The sequence below is a fragment of the Canis aureus genome, chromosome 3, assembly GCF_053574225.1.
Source record: "Canis aureus isolate CA01 chromosome 3, VMU_Caureus_v.1.0, whole genome shotgun sequence".
In the NCBI taxonomy this organism is placed as follows: Eukaryota; Metazoa; Chordata; class Mammalia; order Carnivora; family Canidae; genus Canis; species Canis aureus.
The window spans coordinates 64787962-64806035 of NC_135613.1; the positions used below are offsets into that span (position 1 = coordinate 64787962).

The 18074-nt window shown below is 39.6% G+C and overlaps 1 protein-coding gene across 1 annotated transcript in view; it reads left to right on the forward strand.

Annotated features, from left to right (window-relative positions):
- Nucleotides 1–17810, forward strand: part of CUL5 (cullin 5) — a 94718-nt gene extending 76908 nt beyond the window's left edge. The window contains 7 exon segments of the mRNA XM_077893333.1: nt 770–901; nt 6927–7050; nt 8514–8689; nt 9231–9392; nt 10146–10264; nt 10822–10945; nt 14287–17810. Of these exon segments, the coding sequence (XP_077749459.1) occupies nt 770–901; nt 6927–7050; nt 8514–8689; nt 9231–9392; nt 10146–10264; nt 10822–10945; nt 14287–14481 (1032 nt within the window). The 3' untranslated portion in view covers nt 14482–17810.
- The last annotated feature ends 264 nt before the right edge of the window (nt 17811–18074 follow it).

An 18074-nucleotide genomic window follows, 5' to 3' on the forward strand; every position in this document is an offset into this window, starting at 1 on the left:
TACGTTACTGGGAATTTGTGTGGTGCTGAAGAGACTTTCTGTGAGCGCGGTTCATGTTGTGGAATGTTGTGGAATTTGATAGTGTAAGAGCTCTCCAGGCCAGTTATTTCTCTTCTTGGAAATTTTTATTTTGTAGCTTCTAGAAAAGGGAAATAGTGTTTAATTCTTTCCCTTGCTTGATTCTTTTAAAGGTATTCAATGCTGGCTCCCATTAAAGGACAAAGAAGGGGAAATGACAGTAGAGAGTCTGGAAGTTTGTCACTTCTTTCTTTGTGAGAGCTAGATATAGATAACTTGGAATGAGTGAGTGTAGTTAGTACCTTGCATTTCTGTCTCCTGGGTGTTAGCGTAATATGCTATAAGCCCAGGAATGCAAAGAGGAAAAAGATAAAGAAGTAAAGATAGAAAAGATAGACAAAAGGCTTAGAAGATTAGTGTCAGATCACAGTGAGAAGGCTATGGAGAAGAGAAATTTTGGGAATAACCCTTAATTTTCATGTAAAGTTTTATTACATTATTTATTAAATCCATAAAATTAATGTTTATAGGAACTAAAAGGTGATTTGATTACAGTCTCAAATGTGCTAACTTTTAAAGTAGTAAAGTAGGATATTGGGGCGAGTCATTTTTCAGAGTTGGGTGGTTCAGCAGGCTTCTAACTCTGTAGGCTTCGGTAAATTTTGGGATTTTAACATTGGGGTTATGGAAAGGTCTCAGAGAGATGGCCAAGAATATGCATGAATTGAAAGTAGCATTGTTTTCTGTGCAGCTGTTGGTACTTAAATACGTACAAAATAAGGATGTTTTTATGAGATACCACAAAGCTCATTTGACACGACGTCTTATATTAGACATCTCTGCTGATAGTGAAATCGAAGAGAATATGGTAGAGTGGCTAAGAGTAAGTACATTTTTTAATACTTGTTTTCCTTAATATAGCACATGATTCTTATGTGTTCTTCAATAATACATTTTGGTGATACTAGTGTCAAAGAAGTAGGGGACGTTTTATAAGAGCATGGCATCAAGAATATGAAATAAAGTGATATTTAATAAAGTATATTTTCTTAATAAAGACTTTTAATGAAACACCCTTGCTATTGCTTTTCTTCTGATATATTTCCGCTTCCATTTGAACTGGCCTTATTAAATGGGCTGTGGATAGATAATTGCATTAAGGTGTTTTTAGTACCAAATGCTTAAGGGTGCTTGTAAATAAAGACCTTTATGTAGCTAAAAGAACCAGTACATAAAAGATGATGGCTTATTTATTAAATAATCAGTGCTAATTGATTATGACTAGATTCTCATATCTATTTTAAGTCTGCTCCTGTCAGTTCACTTTAATGGGATTTGAGTTATATTAAAATGTCTTTAAAAAAATAAAATGAATGTGTTTTATTTATATGATGTTAAGATACATAATATTATATTCATATATAAGATCATATATGTAGTTATATGTGCTCTATATGTCTTTCATTTATATATATTTCAAAATACACATAGATTGCTCTGATTTGTAGGATAGTATAGGATAGTAAAAATTACTCTGCAAACTGACAGTGTGCAACATGATCTTAATGCTAACAGTCAGTGGGAAAAATTGTTTTGTAACTGAGAAATTTCTAAAACATTAAGAACTCACACATGGGAAGAAAATTGTAAAATGCGTATTTAGGACACTGTAATTCAAAGGATAGAATCTTTTAGAACTAAAGTACTATTTCTTTGTAAAAACCTGAGGTAGTTAGAAAAATATTTGCAATTCATATGTCCAGTATTGTATCTAGAATACATAAAGAACTCTTTTTTTTTTTTTTTTTTTGGATCCCAGACGAGCTTTATTGCAAGCACCCTCGGGCGAGGTTCCATGACACGCGTTGAGGGGGGGAGGAGTGAGTCGGGGAAGTCACACTGGGAAGGAATTGGTGATGTTCTTTTATTGGGTCAGGGTAGGGCCCTGGCTTGTGCCCAAAAAAGGCGAGGCATGTGGTGGTTAGTGAGCATGGGGCGGGGGGGAAGTGTGTCAGATCATCGCCAAGGCATGGGTCCGAGTTCATATCTGTAAGGTACGTAGTGCTCAGGGCACACGGGGCGAGGAGTAGATGATTGGCACTTCCCAAATGGGAAGTTCCTGGGTGGAGAGTGTCGGTCTCCCGATGGTGCCCAGAAGGCCCGTTGTGAGGGTGGCAAGAAAGTCTGTCATCTTAGAGAGGGTTGGTGGAAGGTCCACCATTTCGGTGCCCCGACTTCCCAGCCGGCCCATCATTCTGGCCTCTTTTATATACTGGTGTCAGGGGGCATTGACTTTGCTCTGGCTACTTCCTGCAGGCAGTGGGGTGCCGTTGTAGAGGCCATCGGAAGTGGGCAGGCGGCAATAGGGCTGTAGGAGGAGTTGGTTAACTGATATTCTGGTCATTTGTCCCAGGCGCTCTTGTACATAACGTATAAGGCAGGGACCGATTAAGATTAACAGGAGGAGTATATAGAGGGGCCCTGCCAAGGGGAGAGGCTAGGTCACCCAGGCTTGAGGCTTTAAGCCCCAAATGGAGTCATCTTGACACCTTGCTCGGATCTGATCTCTGAGCTCCTTGACTTTGGAGGTGACTATGCCCTACTGGTTGACATAATAGCATCACTCCTTGTTCAGGTACAGGCATGGTCCCCCTTTTTCAGCGGTGAGGAGGTCCAGGGCCCGTCGGTTCTGCAGGGTGACGGCAGCTAAGCTGGTGACTTGAGTCTGTAGGGCGGTGAGGGAGTTGGCTATACATTCCATGTCTTCATTGAGTGCCTGGGAGAGGTCGTAATAGAAGTTAATGGAGGTTCCCAGTCTCGCCCCCCCAGTTGCCCCCCGAGTTGTTAGTCCTGCCCCTATTAAGAAGGGGAGAAAAACAGCCGTTTTTCTCGAGGGGTAGGGGTAGGGAATACTTGAGACGAGAGTTGTTCAGAGGAATAGATGCCTGTGGTCAGAGATGGAAGGATCAGAGTGCAGTTTAAAGAGTCATTGGCGGTTAAGCAACAAGAATCCTGTGGGGCAGGAGAGAAAGATTCCCGAGGGGGCGCAGTAGGGGAGAGTGGAGATATTGCTGGTGGTATGACAGGTGGAGGAGATGGGGTTCAGGATCGGTATGGGAACACCGATAGATCCAATGTGGACCGTTTTATTGGAGAAATTGGGTATAGGCCAGGATTAGGAATCGGGATCCCGATGATGTTAGTGAGGGAAGAAAAAGGAAAGCAGATCCAGCAATCTTGTCCTCCAGAAACATTTTTCCAGAGGTTGTAACTGGAATTTAGGAGGGTTAGGGTGAGCGGTTTGGTGGAGGGTGCTCCCCGTGAGGAGTCGAGATGGATCCCTTTATATTCGGGTTGTGCTTGTACAGGAGTTGCTGTACTCTCTGGAGGGAGTGGTTGCGGGAGGCCTGGTCCTGGACCCCTCCCCCATCAGAGAGTCCTATTTGGGCCAAATAGGTCCAGCAGACTTTTCCAGATTTGGGGTACTTAGTGCAGGGGGATCGAAAGGTTTGAGACAGCTCAGAGGTCCAAAAGGTCCTTCCCGGGGCATAGGGCGACGTGCAGAGGGTTGGCGTTTTTCCCTGGTAGCAAGATTTTGGCATAGAGGTATAAGCCGAGAAGTAGCGGGAGGTACCCGAGCCCCTCATGCAGTCACATGACTCCGCCTGCATGGGGGGGGGGGGCTCAGGAGGAGTATTAGGAGGAGACTTAACCAAGCGGAGCTTGGTGGGGCCCACCATCTGGGAGGCCCATTTACTGTCGGCGGGGGCCTGTTTAAGGTTGTTGATGTGTACCCGTGGCTGGTGGCCCAGGAATTTAGCCACAGTTGGGGTAGTGAGGATGACGGTGTGGGGTCCCGTCCACCGCGTTTGCAAGGGGCCGGGGCTGCTACTCCTGAGGAGAACCTGGTCACCTGGGAGCAGTTTCTGGGGAGGAATCTCATTGTCCTCAAGGTCGTTCGGGGCCGGGGTGAGTGAGTCAGCATGAGCTCTCAGGAGGGCCCGATGCCTGCGGATGGTAAGGGATGTGTAGTTGCCAGGAGATGAGACTTTCAGCCACTTGCCGCGTTATGCTGGATATGAAGGCGGGTCTGTTGTCCGACTGGAGGGTTCGAGGCAGCCCCAAACGGGGAATGATGTGTTCGTAAGGACGGTGGCCACGACGTCTGCCGTCTCACGGGCGTGGGATAAGCTTCTATCCAACCACGACAGGTCCCTAAGGAAGCCTCGAGGTGGGCAGCGGGGGTTGAGGTCCGTAGGAGGAGGAGGGAGCCTCTGTGCCGGGCAAGGGCTCAACCTCCTCTCGGATTTCCGCACATGTTGAGTTTCCCTCGCCAGTGATGCTTAGGCCGCAGAGTTGCTGTAGGTCAGTAAAAATAACCAGCATCAGAATATTCTAGCTTCCACGGCTGCTACCTGTAGCTTTCAACCTGCGCGGCAAGCTCCGGCCGCCGCGGCCCTGCTCGCGTCGGACACCCGGGCCACCCCGAGCCCTCCGGAGCCGCCGGCCTGGGGAGCAGAGCACAAGGTCGGCGGGGGGCGGGGGGTCCTCCGGGCGGCCCCTCGTGGCGCCTATGCCTCGCGCGGCCCCTGGACGGGCTGAGCCGCCCGCCCCCCCGGGCTGCCGAGGGCTGCTCTCACATAAAGAACTCTTACAATTCAACAGTAAAAAGACACCTGAGTTTAAAATGGGTGAAATATTAAAATAGACATTTCTTTCCAGGAGATATTTACATGGCCAATGCATGTATCAAAGGTGTTGGACATCATTAGTCATTAGGGAAACGCAAATCAAAACCACAGTGAGAGGGACACCTGGGTGGCTTAGTGCTTGGGCGTCTGCCTTCAGCTCAAGGCGTGATCCTGGAGTATGAGGATCGAGTCCCACATCAAGCTCCCCATGGGGAGCCTGCTTCTCTCTCTGCCTATGTCTCTGTCCCTCTCTCTCTCTCTCTTTCTCTCTCTCTCTCTCTCTCTCTCTGTCTCTCATGAATAAATAAATAATATCTTTAAAAAAAAAAACCACAGTGAGATAACTTACTTTATTCCTGCTTTCCTCCCATTCTCCTTTACTCTCACTGTGGTAGCTAAAAAGAAAAAGAAAACAAGTGTGGCAGGGAAAGGAGAAATTGATCATGTAGCCACCAGGGAAAACAATTTGGCAGTTCTTAGAAGTTAGACATAGAATCAACCCAGCAGGGGATCCCTGGGTGGCTCAGCGGTTTAGCACCTGCCTTTGGCCCAGGGTGCGATCCTGGAGTCCCGGGATCGAGTCCCACGTCAGGCTCCTGGCATGGAGCCTGCTTCTCCCTCCTCCTGTGTCTCTGCCTCTCTCTCTCTCTATGTCTATCCTAAATAATAAATAAATAAATATTAAAAAAAAAAAAAAGAATCAACCCAGCAATTCTCCTCCTAAGTAATTCTTCTCAAGAGAAATGAACCTTGTCTGTGAATGTTTACAGCAGCATTATTAATAAGAGCCACAAAGTGAAAACAACCCAAATTGTCAATCAGCTGGTGAAGGGATGAACAAAATATGGTTTAATCATATAATGGGATATTTAGTAGTCAAGAGAAAAGTCAAGAGAAAAGCTGACACGCTACAACATGAGTAAACTTTGAAAATATGTTAAGTGGAAGAATTTAGTGGAAGAATTTACAAAAGACCACGTAGTATATGATTCCACTAAAACAAAATGTTCACAATGGCCAGTCCACAGAGACTCTGTAAATACACCAAAACCTACTTAATTGTATACTTTGAAAGAGTGAGTGTTATGGTAGATGAGTTGTATCTCAGGAAGACTGTCCTGTACATGAAGAGTAGTTTGACAAGCCCTGGCCTTCTCGTCTTGTGACTTAGAATTCGGTGTCAGCATCTTCCCTGTGCCTTGGGAGAGTTGTGATACTCTCTGTCAGTTTGGGTCGTCGGCTTCCAGCCTGTTGTTTTTTGAGCTCTCAGTGTTGTGAAAGTTTTTGCTGGTGTTGCTTCTTCTGGGGCTTCTTGATTGTTTTTGTTTTGTTACTACTCATTTCTCACTTATGTTTGTTGTTTTTTAAAGACTTTTTATTTATTCATGAGAGACACAGAGAGGCAGAGACATAGGCAGAGGGAGAAGAAGGCTTCCTGCAAGGAGCCTGATGTGGGACTTGATCTCGGACTCTGGGATCACACTCTGAGTCGAAGGCAGATGCTCAACCGCTGAGCCATCCAGGCGTCCTGTTTTCTCACTTATATTGATAATTTACCTTCAGTAAACTTACCTTAGATAATTTGCCTTAAGTTCCTATTCCTGTATATTTAGAGTCTTCATTGTTGACAGTATCAACATTACAACCTCAATGTGCCGTTTATGTTCTATTAGATTATTTTCATTTCCAGCTTTATTTTTATTTCCTTCGTATGCTTTTATTATCGTCATTTGCCACTTAGGCCTCTTGATTATCCATTTTTATAAAATGTTAAGTGGATTTATCACTGGAAGGCAAGGATGCTACAAAACTGTATGTTTTGCTTTCTGTGGATAAACTGAATAAACAGATAACTAACAGATCTTGAAAAAAGTGTTATGACTGGTCACTGATGAGAAGTAGATTTTGTACTTTATACATTCCTCACATTTCATATTTGGTGATAACTGAGAGTTGACTTGTGTTGTTGAGGGATTGGTATTATTGAACTACGCTGCAGTGACTGATTGATGTCTATTGGAATCATGCAGAGAAAGCTGGGGTGACCTTGTTTAGTTTTTAAGAATCAAATTTAATAGTATAGAATATAAATATTCTAATAAATAAAAGGGGAATGATTTTATATTAAGGCATCTGAGACTTAGTTTTCCATTAAAAGCTAATAGTATATCAGATTATATTATTGTTCATTACCTCTTTTGTCTTTGCTTTTCATAGGAAGTTGGTATGCCAGCAGATTATGTAAACAAGCTTGCTAGAATGTTTCAGGACATAAAAGTATCTGAAGATTTGAACCAAGCTTTTAAGGAAATGCACAAAAATAATAAATTGGCTTTACCAGGTATTGTTTTATAATTATGTGTGTGTGTATATAACCTTTTTAAAGAAAATATCTTTATTTTCCAATATATTAAAAATGAGCCATAGCAGTAACAGATACAAAGATGTTACAGAGTCCACATTCCTTGAAGACATCCAGCAAAACAGAATTTAACAGAATTTAGATTTGCTAATCCTTCTTATGTGTATATTTTTTATTATTATTTTATTTTTTGAGATTTATTTATTTATTTGAGAGAGAGAACATGAGCAAGAAGGGCAGAGGGAGAGGGAGAGAGACCCTCAAACAGACTCTGCACTGAGCACAGATCCCAACATGGGGCGCAATTTTATGACCCTGAGATCATGACCTGACCTGAAACCAAGAGTTGGATGCTCAGTTGCCTGTGCTTTACATGTTTCAGATCCAGCCACATGAAGAGACTAAATTGCTTCTTTTTTAAGATTTTATCTTTATTTATTTATGTATTGTATTTATTCTTAATTTTTAAGAATATTTGGCAGGGGGAGTTGGCAGGTAGACCGAGAGGGAGGAGCAGACTAGACACCTCCCCACCCTCACCCCCCACTGAGCAGAGAGCCTGACATGGGGCTGGATCTGGATCCTAGGGCCCCAGGATCATGACCTGAGCTGAAGGCAGATGCTTATCTGACTGAGCCACCCAGATACCCCAGTTTGTTTATTTTTTTAAGTAGCTCTATATCCAGCATGGAGCCCACTAGGGGGCTTGAACCCACAACCTTGAGATCAAGACCTGAGCTGAGGGATGCCTGGGTGGCTCAGCGATTCAGTGTCTGTCTTCAGTTCAGGGTATGATCCTGGAGTCCCGGAATTGAGTCCTACATCGGGCTCCCTGCATGGAGCCTGCTTCTCCCTCTACCTATGTCTCTGCCTCTCTCTCTCTCTGTGTCTCTCATGAGTAAATAAATAAAATCTAAAAAAAAAAAAAAGACCTGAGCTCTGAGACCCAAGAGTCAAATGCTTAACTGACTGAAAACTGCCCTCCCCCCCTTTTTAAGTTTTATTTTTATTTAAGTAATATCTATAGCCAATGTGGGGTTCAGACTCAATGACCCAGAGATCAGGAGTCACATACTCCCCTGACTGAGCCAGCCAGGTGCCCCTCTGATCCTTAATTTTTTTTTTTTTAGGGACGCGTGGGTGGCTCAGCGGAGAGTCTGCCTTTGGCTCAGGGAGTGATCCTGGAGTCCCAGGGTCGAATCCCACATCGGGCTCCCTGCATGGAGCCTGCTTCTCCCTCTGCCTATGTCTCTGCCTCTCTGTCTCTCATGAATAAAAAAATCTTTAAAAAAATAATTTTTTTTAAAAGGACTCTTCTAGCAAAATCCTTTAGGGTTTTATTTTTCACCAAAGCTTACCCAGTATGTACATATTTATATCTTTTTAATTTTATCCATTTTCAAGATTGGTTACTTCATATTTTCTGATATTCTTGCCTGTAGCTGATTCAGTTAATATAAAAATTCTGAATGCTGGTGCCTGGTCAAGGAGCTCTGAGAAAGTCTTTGTCTCACTTCCTACTGAACTGGAGGATTTGATACCTGAAGTAGAAGAATTCTACAAAAAAAATCACAGTGGTAGAAAATTACATTGGCATCATCTCATGTCAAATGGAATTGTAAGTAGATGGTGTGTTAGTTCTGCTGTTGTTTTAACTGAAAGTACCAGGACTCTAAATATGATTTGCTTAAACGAGAGAGATCTTTCTTTGTCTCACAGGTCAAGTGTGAACAGATCTACTGGATCCAGTCCTTGGAGTTGTAGGGACGTGGGCTTCTGGTTGTATCAGCTAGGGTATTGCTTTTGTCTGCAGATCCAATACGATCCCCTCTGTGGCTCTTTTCCAGCCCAACAGGAAGGGAAAGATGAGAATGTACTACTTCAGGAGCAACTTGTAGAAGGTTCCCCATCATTTCCACTCGCATCTCATTGGACAGAACTGGTCACATGACCACATTTTGCCCCCAGGAGAGCTGGGATTTGAACCTTTATTCTGGGTAGTCATTAAGGTTTGCTAAAATTTTGATTACCACATAAGGATGGATATTGGTAGACAGCTAGCAGTCTTTTTCATGTTTCATCTCATGTGAGGGATAGTATACTAGAGAGATGGTAATCCTGAAGAGAGTCTCATCTTTATATTATTTTGTCTGTTACAGATAACATTTAAGAATGAAGTAGGTCAATACGACTTGGAGGTAACAACGTTTCAGCTGGCTGTGTTGTTTGCATGGAACCAAAGACCTAGAGAGAAAATCAGCTTTGAAAATCTAAAACTTGCAACTGAACTCCCTGATGCTGAGCTTAGAAGGACTTTATGGGTTTGTTTTATGTTTTGTTTTTTTTTAAGTTGTATCCAGTCACAAGGCAGAAAATATTTGATGGCTTGCTTATAATTTATGAATTCATAACACTCTGAAAATGACTTTTAACCAAGAAAAATACACTAGTGAGGGATTAATGCACCAATGAGGTATTCATGGTAAAAAAGAAATTGAAAATAAGCAAGTTACCAAGATGTGAAAGACAAAAAAGAAAAAAAGTAGAGAAAGATTGAGTTAATGTTTAAACATTACCTGTGAGGAGTGTGACCACAGATCTCATACTGAGGATGTGTTCAAAGATTTTATGATGACCAAAAATGTGAGAATTAGGAAACTTTGGTCCTTTTGAAGGCTTATAAAATGTACTTGTTAGTCTCCTGCTTTAGCTACATTTTACCCCCATTCTGCAGACCTCTTGAAAGTTCCAGAATAATAATTTTCTAGAGGGAAGTGGCTGGTGTGTAAACAGCAAGTTGGGTTTGCTGTAATGGCATATAAACCATCCCTCTGGTGTCTTGTCTTACTGTAAAGAGACATTTATTGCTTCCTTTCTCGTAACCACGTCTTCTCTCCTTGATCTTTTCTCATGATACGTGTACATTCTTTTATTCATTGAGCTACCAAATAAAAGTTGAATTATGATTTTTGTGCTCATAATTTGTTCTCACCTCTTTTCGTCATGTTGGAGAATTGGTCTTCATACTCCATAACGTTTCTAGATGTTAATCATTTTCTCTTTATTCTTCATAGTCTTTAGTAGCTTTCCCAAAGCTCAAGCGGCAAGTTTTATTGTATGAACCTCAAGTCAACTCCCCCAAAGACTTTACGGAAGGCACCCTCTTCTCAGTGAACCAGGAGTTCAGTCTAATGTAAGGTCAACATTGGTTGATGTAAAATAAAAATACCTTGTTTGAATTTTGGTATTTTATTGTTAGCACAGTATTTTCCTTACATTATATTTAAAACATCACTCTATGGTTATGCCATTTAGTTATTTATTAAACATAATAATGAACTGGAGATGCTTACTTCTTTACTTTTTTGTCCAGGATACATTTATTGTGTGATTATATTGCACTCTAAAGAGGCTTTATTCCCCCAAAATCCACTTAGATGATAATGCTGAATAATAGTCTATATATCTTCAGCTATCTAAGCACTTTCATGGCAGTATAAATTATATTAGTTGTTATTACAGGAGTATTGTCACCCATACCTTAACAACTGAGCCTTTGTTGTGTTCAGGGGAAATTATATGGTTCATTTTAAATAAAGCTGTATGTCGATTATTTGTTACTTTTCCTTTCAATAGTTCTGGGTCGTAATCTTTAGAATATTTCTAAATCTTTTTTCTCAGACATTGTTGCTATAATATGATGTTAAAAGGCCTTCTACTGTAAAATATTTGATTCAATGTTTTTTATAGAAAAAATGCAAAAGTTCAGAAAAGGGGTAAAATCAACTTGATTGGACGCTTGCAGCTCACTACAGAAAGGATGAGAGAAGAAGAGAATGAAGGAATAGTTCAACTAAGAATACTTAGAACCCAGGTTTGTTCTAAGACAGAATGTGTATATATATTTTTTAATTTGTTTTTTACCTTCAATTTTTTTTTTTTTTATTTAAAAGCATGTAGGTATTCAAACTATGATGAAGAGCTAATTTTCATTTTACTGAAATTTAAGAATTGCATTGCTGGCATTCTCTCAGTTGCTGAAAGAGAGGTCTGTACATCATGGTAGCCTCTGGTAGATTCCATTGGTTGGGCAGAACCTTGGCATCAAGCTGTATCTTCCTTTGATTACAACTGACTGTGTGTCCACAATAACTGACAATTCTAAGACTGAAGTATTTAAATTTTTGCTTAATTTTAAGATTTATAAGTCCATTGTAATGTGAAATTAGGGAATTTTTTTTAAACTGTTTTTTAAGTTTTATTTATTTATTTATTTTTAGCAATCCATACCCAGTATAGGGCTCGATCTCATGACCGACCCCAAGATCAAGAATCTCATGTGCCTCTGATTGAGCCAGCCTGACACCTCTACTTTTAAAAACAGTTTAAAGCTAGGATTGTGGTCCCTTTTGACGTGAGAAAGAACACCTATTGCAACTGATGTGTGACCATATTAACTTTAGAAGTATTCTTATTAAAACTAAGTTCTCACTTTCACTGTTTTTATTTAATATTATTTGAAACTGTGGCCAATTCAATAAAAAGTATAAAACAAGTAAGAAGAAAAGATTAAAATTTTTTATTACTTCTAGAGCATAGAGTATGATAAAGTAGAAAAAGATGGATGAAAACCAGTTTCTTTTCTATTTAGCAATAAATAAATTTTAAAAACTTAAGAGAAAGGGGCACCAACGTGGCTCATTTGGTTGAGTGTCTAAACTCTTGATTTTGGCTCAAGTCATGATCTCAGGGTTGTGAGATCAAGCCCCACCTTGGGCTCTGCATTCAGCATGGGGTCTGCTTCTCCCTGTCCCTCTGCTCCTCCTGCTCGTGCTCTCTCTCACACTTACTCTATCTCAAATAAACAAACAAACAAACAAATAAACTTTAAAAAGAATAAATAAATGAGAGTGTTTGAGATCCTTAAAAAAAAGATTAAGGTATTGGTGGAACTCCCTTTGTGAACTATGAACACTTACTAAAATATCTACAAAAATAAAACAGTTTAATGGGCACATGAGTTGAAAATAACTCAGAATTGAACCTACTCTATATGTATAGACAAACTTTGGAATGAAGGAAATAATTTCCATGGACCCTGCAAAAGGGAATGGATTATTCAATAAGATTTGGGGGAGTTTTTTGTTTGGGGTGAAAAATCAGGATACGGTCCTAGTTTCTGGCTATACCAGGATAAATCCCCGATGGATTAGTGTTGAGCAGTTATAGTCATTTTACAGGATATGCAGAGGAAATTTAATTTTTTTACATTGTCTTAAACTGGATAACTGTGTCCAGGCTAGTAAGGCAGCCTGTCCCTTTAGGTCGTGCTCAGCCTTGCTTGTTTCCCCTGATCTTCCTCCAGCCATCCCCGCTCAGATGCATCTGGGTGGATCGAGGGTGAGAGGAACTCACTGGACCTCATAGTGACAGTGAAGGGATCATCCTGTTGTCATGACAATGTCCTGGGTCCTTGCTTTTTGGTGGGATGCTGTATCTGTCACTTGTGGGACTGACTTCCTGTTGCTGTCTCCTGCTGATGTCTTAGCAGATGAGCTCTGGTTCATTCTTTTTCCAGTTGGTAAGGACTACAGGGGCTCTTCCCTGCTCTGACTGCCTGTCCTCTATTCTTACTGAGCTCTTCAACTCTCCAAGACCCTGCCACATCTCCCATGTGGCCCCTTGGTCCACTTGGCACCCTGTCACTGTCATGTCCTGCGGGATTACCGTTGCCCAGCACTTAAGGCCTATGGGGGTCTGTGAGCTCGACACCCTGTCTGCATCATGTGGGAACTGAGAAGGTGCAGGAGTGCGTGTTCTAGGCATCTTGTCATGCTCCTCTTCCAGTGACGTCCAGCTAGAAGGTGCAGGCCAGGGCCAGTGCCCCGGTGCTGTTCTCTTCACTTCTCAACACTTCTCAAGCACAGTCTCCTCCTCAGCTCTGCCAAAGCTGGGAGAGGAGAGCTTGAGACATTTACGTCATTCCTCCTTCCCGGCTCCCGGGATCTCCATGTGCCTAACGGCTTTCCCCCTTCCTCCTTTCTATCTGGACCCTTGAACTAAGCCCCTGTCCTCAAGAGCCTGGCATCTGAATACAGTGAGAATGGAAGGACTCCTAATGACAGGGGTGGGATCCTCATGTCTCTGTGGGGGACGTGGAAGATTCTTCTGTCTTGCCAAACCGTGTCTGGCCCCCCAGTCTGTTATTGCTTTGCAGCAAAACTTCACTGTGAATGTTAAAAGCCAATATTACCCCTCATTTTGTTTTCACATTTCTTTTTAAGATGTTTTAATTTATTCATTTGACAGAGCAAGAGAGCACAAGCAGGGGGAGCAGCAGGCAGAGGAAGAGGGAGGAGTAGAGTGCCCGCTGAGTACAGAGCTTGATGTGGGACTCAATCCCAGGACCCTGGGATCATGAGAGCCAAGGGCAGACTCTTAACCCACTGAGCCACCCAAGCGCCCCTTCACATTTCTTTTTTAACAAATTCTAATCTCCACCAAAGCAGACGGATCCCTTTGCTTTGCTAAGGACAGAGCTTATACTGGAATAGCAAAAGAGAAAAGAATATTTAATAATTTTCTAATTATCCCTTTTACAAGCTTAATAGTAATTGAATCACCAAGGAAATATTTATAAAATTGATTTAGGCAAACAGTGCTTACTGCTTTAGGAAGTCAGAATGTTTAATTGAATCAATAAACTGGAAGTAATGTTTATTGCAAATATAATTTATTATTCTGATAAATAAGTAAAGAGTAGTAATTACTGATTTTTAAAAATAGACACCAACTGACATGTGGCTACCCCAAGAAATAACTCTGTGGACAATGGAAAAGGGTGGGTAAGGGGTTTGTTATATCTTGATTGATGTTTAACACAATATCTGATTATATACATACTGAGTTCACATATAAGATAAATTTTTAAAATATGGATAGTGTGGAAGAAAGTATCCCAGAACAATAGGTGTGGTTTTCTACAGAGCAGTTATGGGTAATTTTGCTTTTCCTCAAAATCTTTGCAATCAGATTTTCTTTTACAGTGAGTAAAAAAAGGTAATTTTATTTAAGTAAAAGCTCCTGGTGTGAAGATAACTAGTAATGAGTCTTTTGAATAGATGTTGAAAAGAGAATGAAATACATAGAAAATTATGTTTTGTTCTACTTAAGATTTAATATATTAATGGTCTTTCATTTTTCTTTTTCTTTTAGGAAGCTATCATACAAATAATGAAGATGAGAAAGAAAATTAGTAATGCTCAGCTGCAGACTGAATTAGTAGAAATTTTGAAAAACATGTTTTTGCCACAAAAGAAAATGATAAAAGAGCAAATAGAGTGGCTAATAGAGCACAAATACATCAGGAGAGACGAGTCTGACATCAACACTTTCATATACATGGCATAATCTTGAATATTATGGACAACATTAAGAACCCAGATTTCAGAGTGCTTGGGCAGAAAGTTGTAACAGTTTGTGCTGGAGGAAAGTTTATTTGGACTTTGATTACATAAATATTAAAATCTCTGCCTTACCTGACAAAACAACTATATTTTGCCAGTCACATTAGTTAGCATGATGGCATTCCCTTCATGTTGCACACTCTGTAACAGCATGCTGTTTTGTGGAGAAACTTGCATTCATGAAGAGCCCATGATGAACTTGTAAAAGTAAATTTGATTTATACCCACCAGAAGAAATAGTCGGGAAGGGTGAGGGCGGGGTTCTTGTTGCTTTCCTCTTTTCCTCTTTTTTTTTCTCTCTTACAAAAATGTACTTGCACAAGGAAGGATCTTCAGATATTCGTGCACTGAATAATGCTGTTATGTTTTGTTTTTTTAAAAATGCAATTAAAACTAGAAATAGCACTCTTGGTTTCTTTTGATCAAAAGAAGGAGCTGGTCTATACAATATTGGGGGGGTGGCGCAGATGTAGGTGAGAAGATAAGTATTTTAACAGTATCACACTATTCACACCCTCTCCAGTAAAGTGACAGGATTTAATGGTGACCTGAAAATGATACTGAATTTTTCCAACTTAGAAATGTTGGCTTTCTTTAAGCAGGAGACTGCTAGTTTAGATGTTTGTCGTTAAATAAGGAGATTTAAAATCTTACATGGCTGGAGAGCTTGTTTTGAAAAACTGAAGCTTATATTAATTTGTTGCTTCAATTGTTTAAAAAAATGTATGGAGATAGGTCATTTCAACTACACAGTCAAAAATGGCAAAACAAAGTGTGTTCACTTACACACTTAACGTTTGTACACCTAATACTTACTATGCCAAATTTATTGAAAACAAGGCAGAAATCTACTCTTATATAATATAGTTACGTAACTGACCTCTTGATCCTGAGCATAGAGATATTTTGGAATTTTAACATTTCATGATTAGGGATTTATAGCCTCAGGTTTCTGGAAAGGAAGACATTCTGTTGTAAAAAGTAGTGATTGTCCATTACCAAGGGAAGAGAAAAACCGCAACGTAAGACCCGAAAAGCATAAGCAAAATTGTTTCAGTCTTAATATGAGCAGTAAACTTGCCAAATATATGTACATATATATTTATATATTTTAAAAAATAAACATTTTTAAATGTTCAGAGGGCAACACTTACCTTATTTGTTTCAGTCGATCCAAAGTAGCAACTTAACTAGTTGCTGACAACTGAACACCCAGAGTAATGCAGAGTTCAGGCCTTGAGGACACAGCAACTTAGCAGAGGAACGTATTCCCTGTTGGGAAGGAGTGGCTCTACATGGATTTTTATTCATTACACTGCATGTTCCAAGTTTCTCGCATTTTCTATCTTGTTTGATACCAAGCAATACTTTAAACCTATGATTTTGGAAATGGTAGGAATTGGAATGCTGAGCTTTGAAAAGTGTACGGTGGACAGTATCATGCAGAGTGCTTTCAGGAACATTCCCTGGAATCCATCCCCAGTCCCAAGCCAAGAGGCATTGTGAGCTGTCTGCTGGAAGGAAGGAGAACAAATTCAGAACATTGAAGGTGTCACTGGGTATATATTCATATACCTGTTCTGAAACATAGGAAATTGGAATGTTGTATCTAATTTAAAATCTTACACTTAGCTCTAATAATGTGTCCATTATTAGACCAAGTGTATTATGGAGAATTAAACTAAATTGATGATTGTGGACGATGGATATGTTTGAAATTTTAAAAAATAATTTTGTAATAATTGTGGCCCTTACATTTAACAAATAGTTTAGGATTGGGCATATTTGCTTTTCCCATATAAGAATGCCCAGGGAAGACCATGGAAAGGAGAATTAGAGGTCATTTTTTAAAGTTTCAGATTTGTTGCTTTAAACCATAATTGTTCCCAGAACATGTTTGGAATTTCTCATCTTTTTGGTCATTTAATTTGAGAATGAGAGCCATGATGTTTTGATTTATAAAGAGAATTTAATGCAAAAGTGGGTAACTAAATCCATAGCAAAGTTTTCTATTAAATTTTATAAATTTTTTAATACCTAATTATGTCCTAATTATATTTTGGGAAATTGAACAGCAGCAAATACTGTAGACTTACAGTTTTCATCTTTTTTTTTTGTTATGTATACAAAAGTTTAACTAATTTTTGGTGTTTATGAAAACAGTTTAGTTGACGAGGTGCCTATACCATTGTTAAGTTTTCTTTAAATACGTTTTGATGATAGATTTGCTAATTAAAAAAAAAAAATCTGAAAAAAACCGTACCAGCAATGAGCTTAAAAGTACAGAATCACAGTTAGTATCCTTTATTAAGTCCCTTTTCTCTGATTGCACTTAAAAGTGGTACTGTCTGAGCAGGGACGTAGCCTGACATAGTTAAGGGAGAAGAATCTAGGCCACCAGGAGTAGGGCAATGGGATATGTCACAGGTTAATTTAAACTGTGAACACTCCTTTTCTGATTTAAAGATGGAGCCATCTGGAAAATGTTAACCTTTTTGTCCTCTCATTGCCAGAGTAAGTAGACATGAAGCAAAACTTAAAAGAGAACAATTTTAATACTTTCAATGAGAAAACTATTAGGACATTAGTGTTCAATGATTTAATGAGGATCTTGAAATAAATTATGAAGTCTTCCAATTTTTACATTTATTGGTGGGGTCCCTGCATTGTCAGCGTGTTTATTTAAGTCTCTTATTTTGTGCATAAAATGTTAACAATTTCCAAAAATGAAATGTTAGCTTTCTTGTTTTTACTTTTTATTGAATTTAATACAAAATATGACCAGAGTAGTTACAAAGTATTTTGCATTATTTGCAGTAGGATGTCATTGGCCCAGCTCACAGGGCAAATTTTAAAAATTCAATTTGAGTGAAAGATTTGTTAGTTTTCCAGAAAGATTTGCTATCTTAAACTCAAGCCGGTTTTTCTATTTTCATGTAAATGACTGGGATGCTATCTTATAAACTCTTCCAAGGTCATGTTTGTGAAATCAACATTACTTGAGAGCTTTCCTGTCATCTACACTATATATGTTGTCTGGAGTGTTGAACAAATTTGCGTTCCTAAGTTGTAATCTATCTTCGTATGGTATATACGATTTTGAATGTGTGCCACTACATACTGAGATGATAATGCTGTACAATTTTAAATGGTAGCAGTTTCTGTATGCAGTAGGCTGAAATATTTTAATGAACTGCTTAATTTTTGGATTTTATTTTTTAAGTTGTATAATTTATTTTCTTGCAAAATAAAAATGTAATATAAAAGCCTTCACCTATCCAGAAAATGTTCATGTTCTACTCTTAAGTAATTTTTGAGAGTTAAATTTGTGTAATAAGTATATTTACACATTTCATGGTGAAACAGTAAATCTTAGCCTTAGGAATCAAACATGAAAAGTAATCCACTTATTTCTTTTAGATTTCTTTTAGATGATGAAAGCTATCAGAAGTGTAGCTTTCCCAATGGTGATAGCAGCCTAAGGTTATCATGCCTGGAAAAGATAAGATATTTCAGACCTGAACGTGATTAATGCAT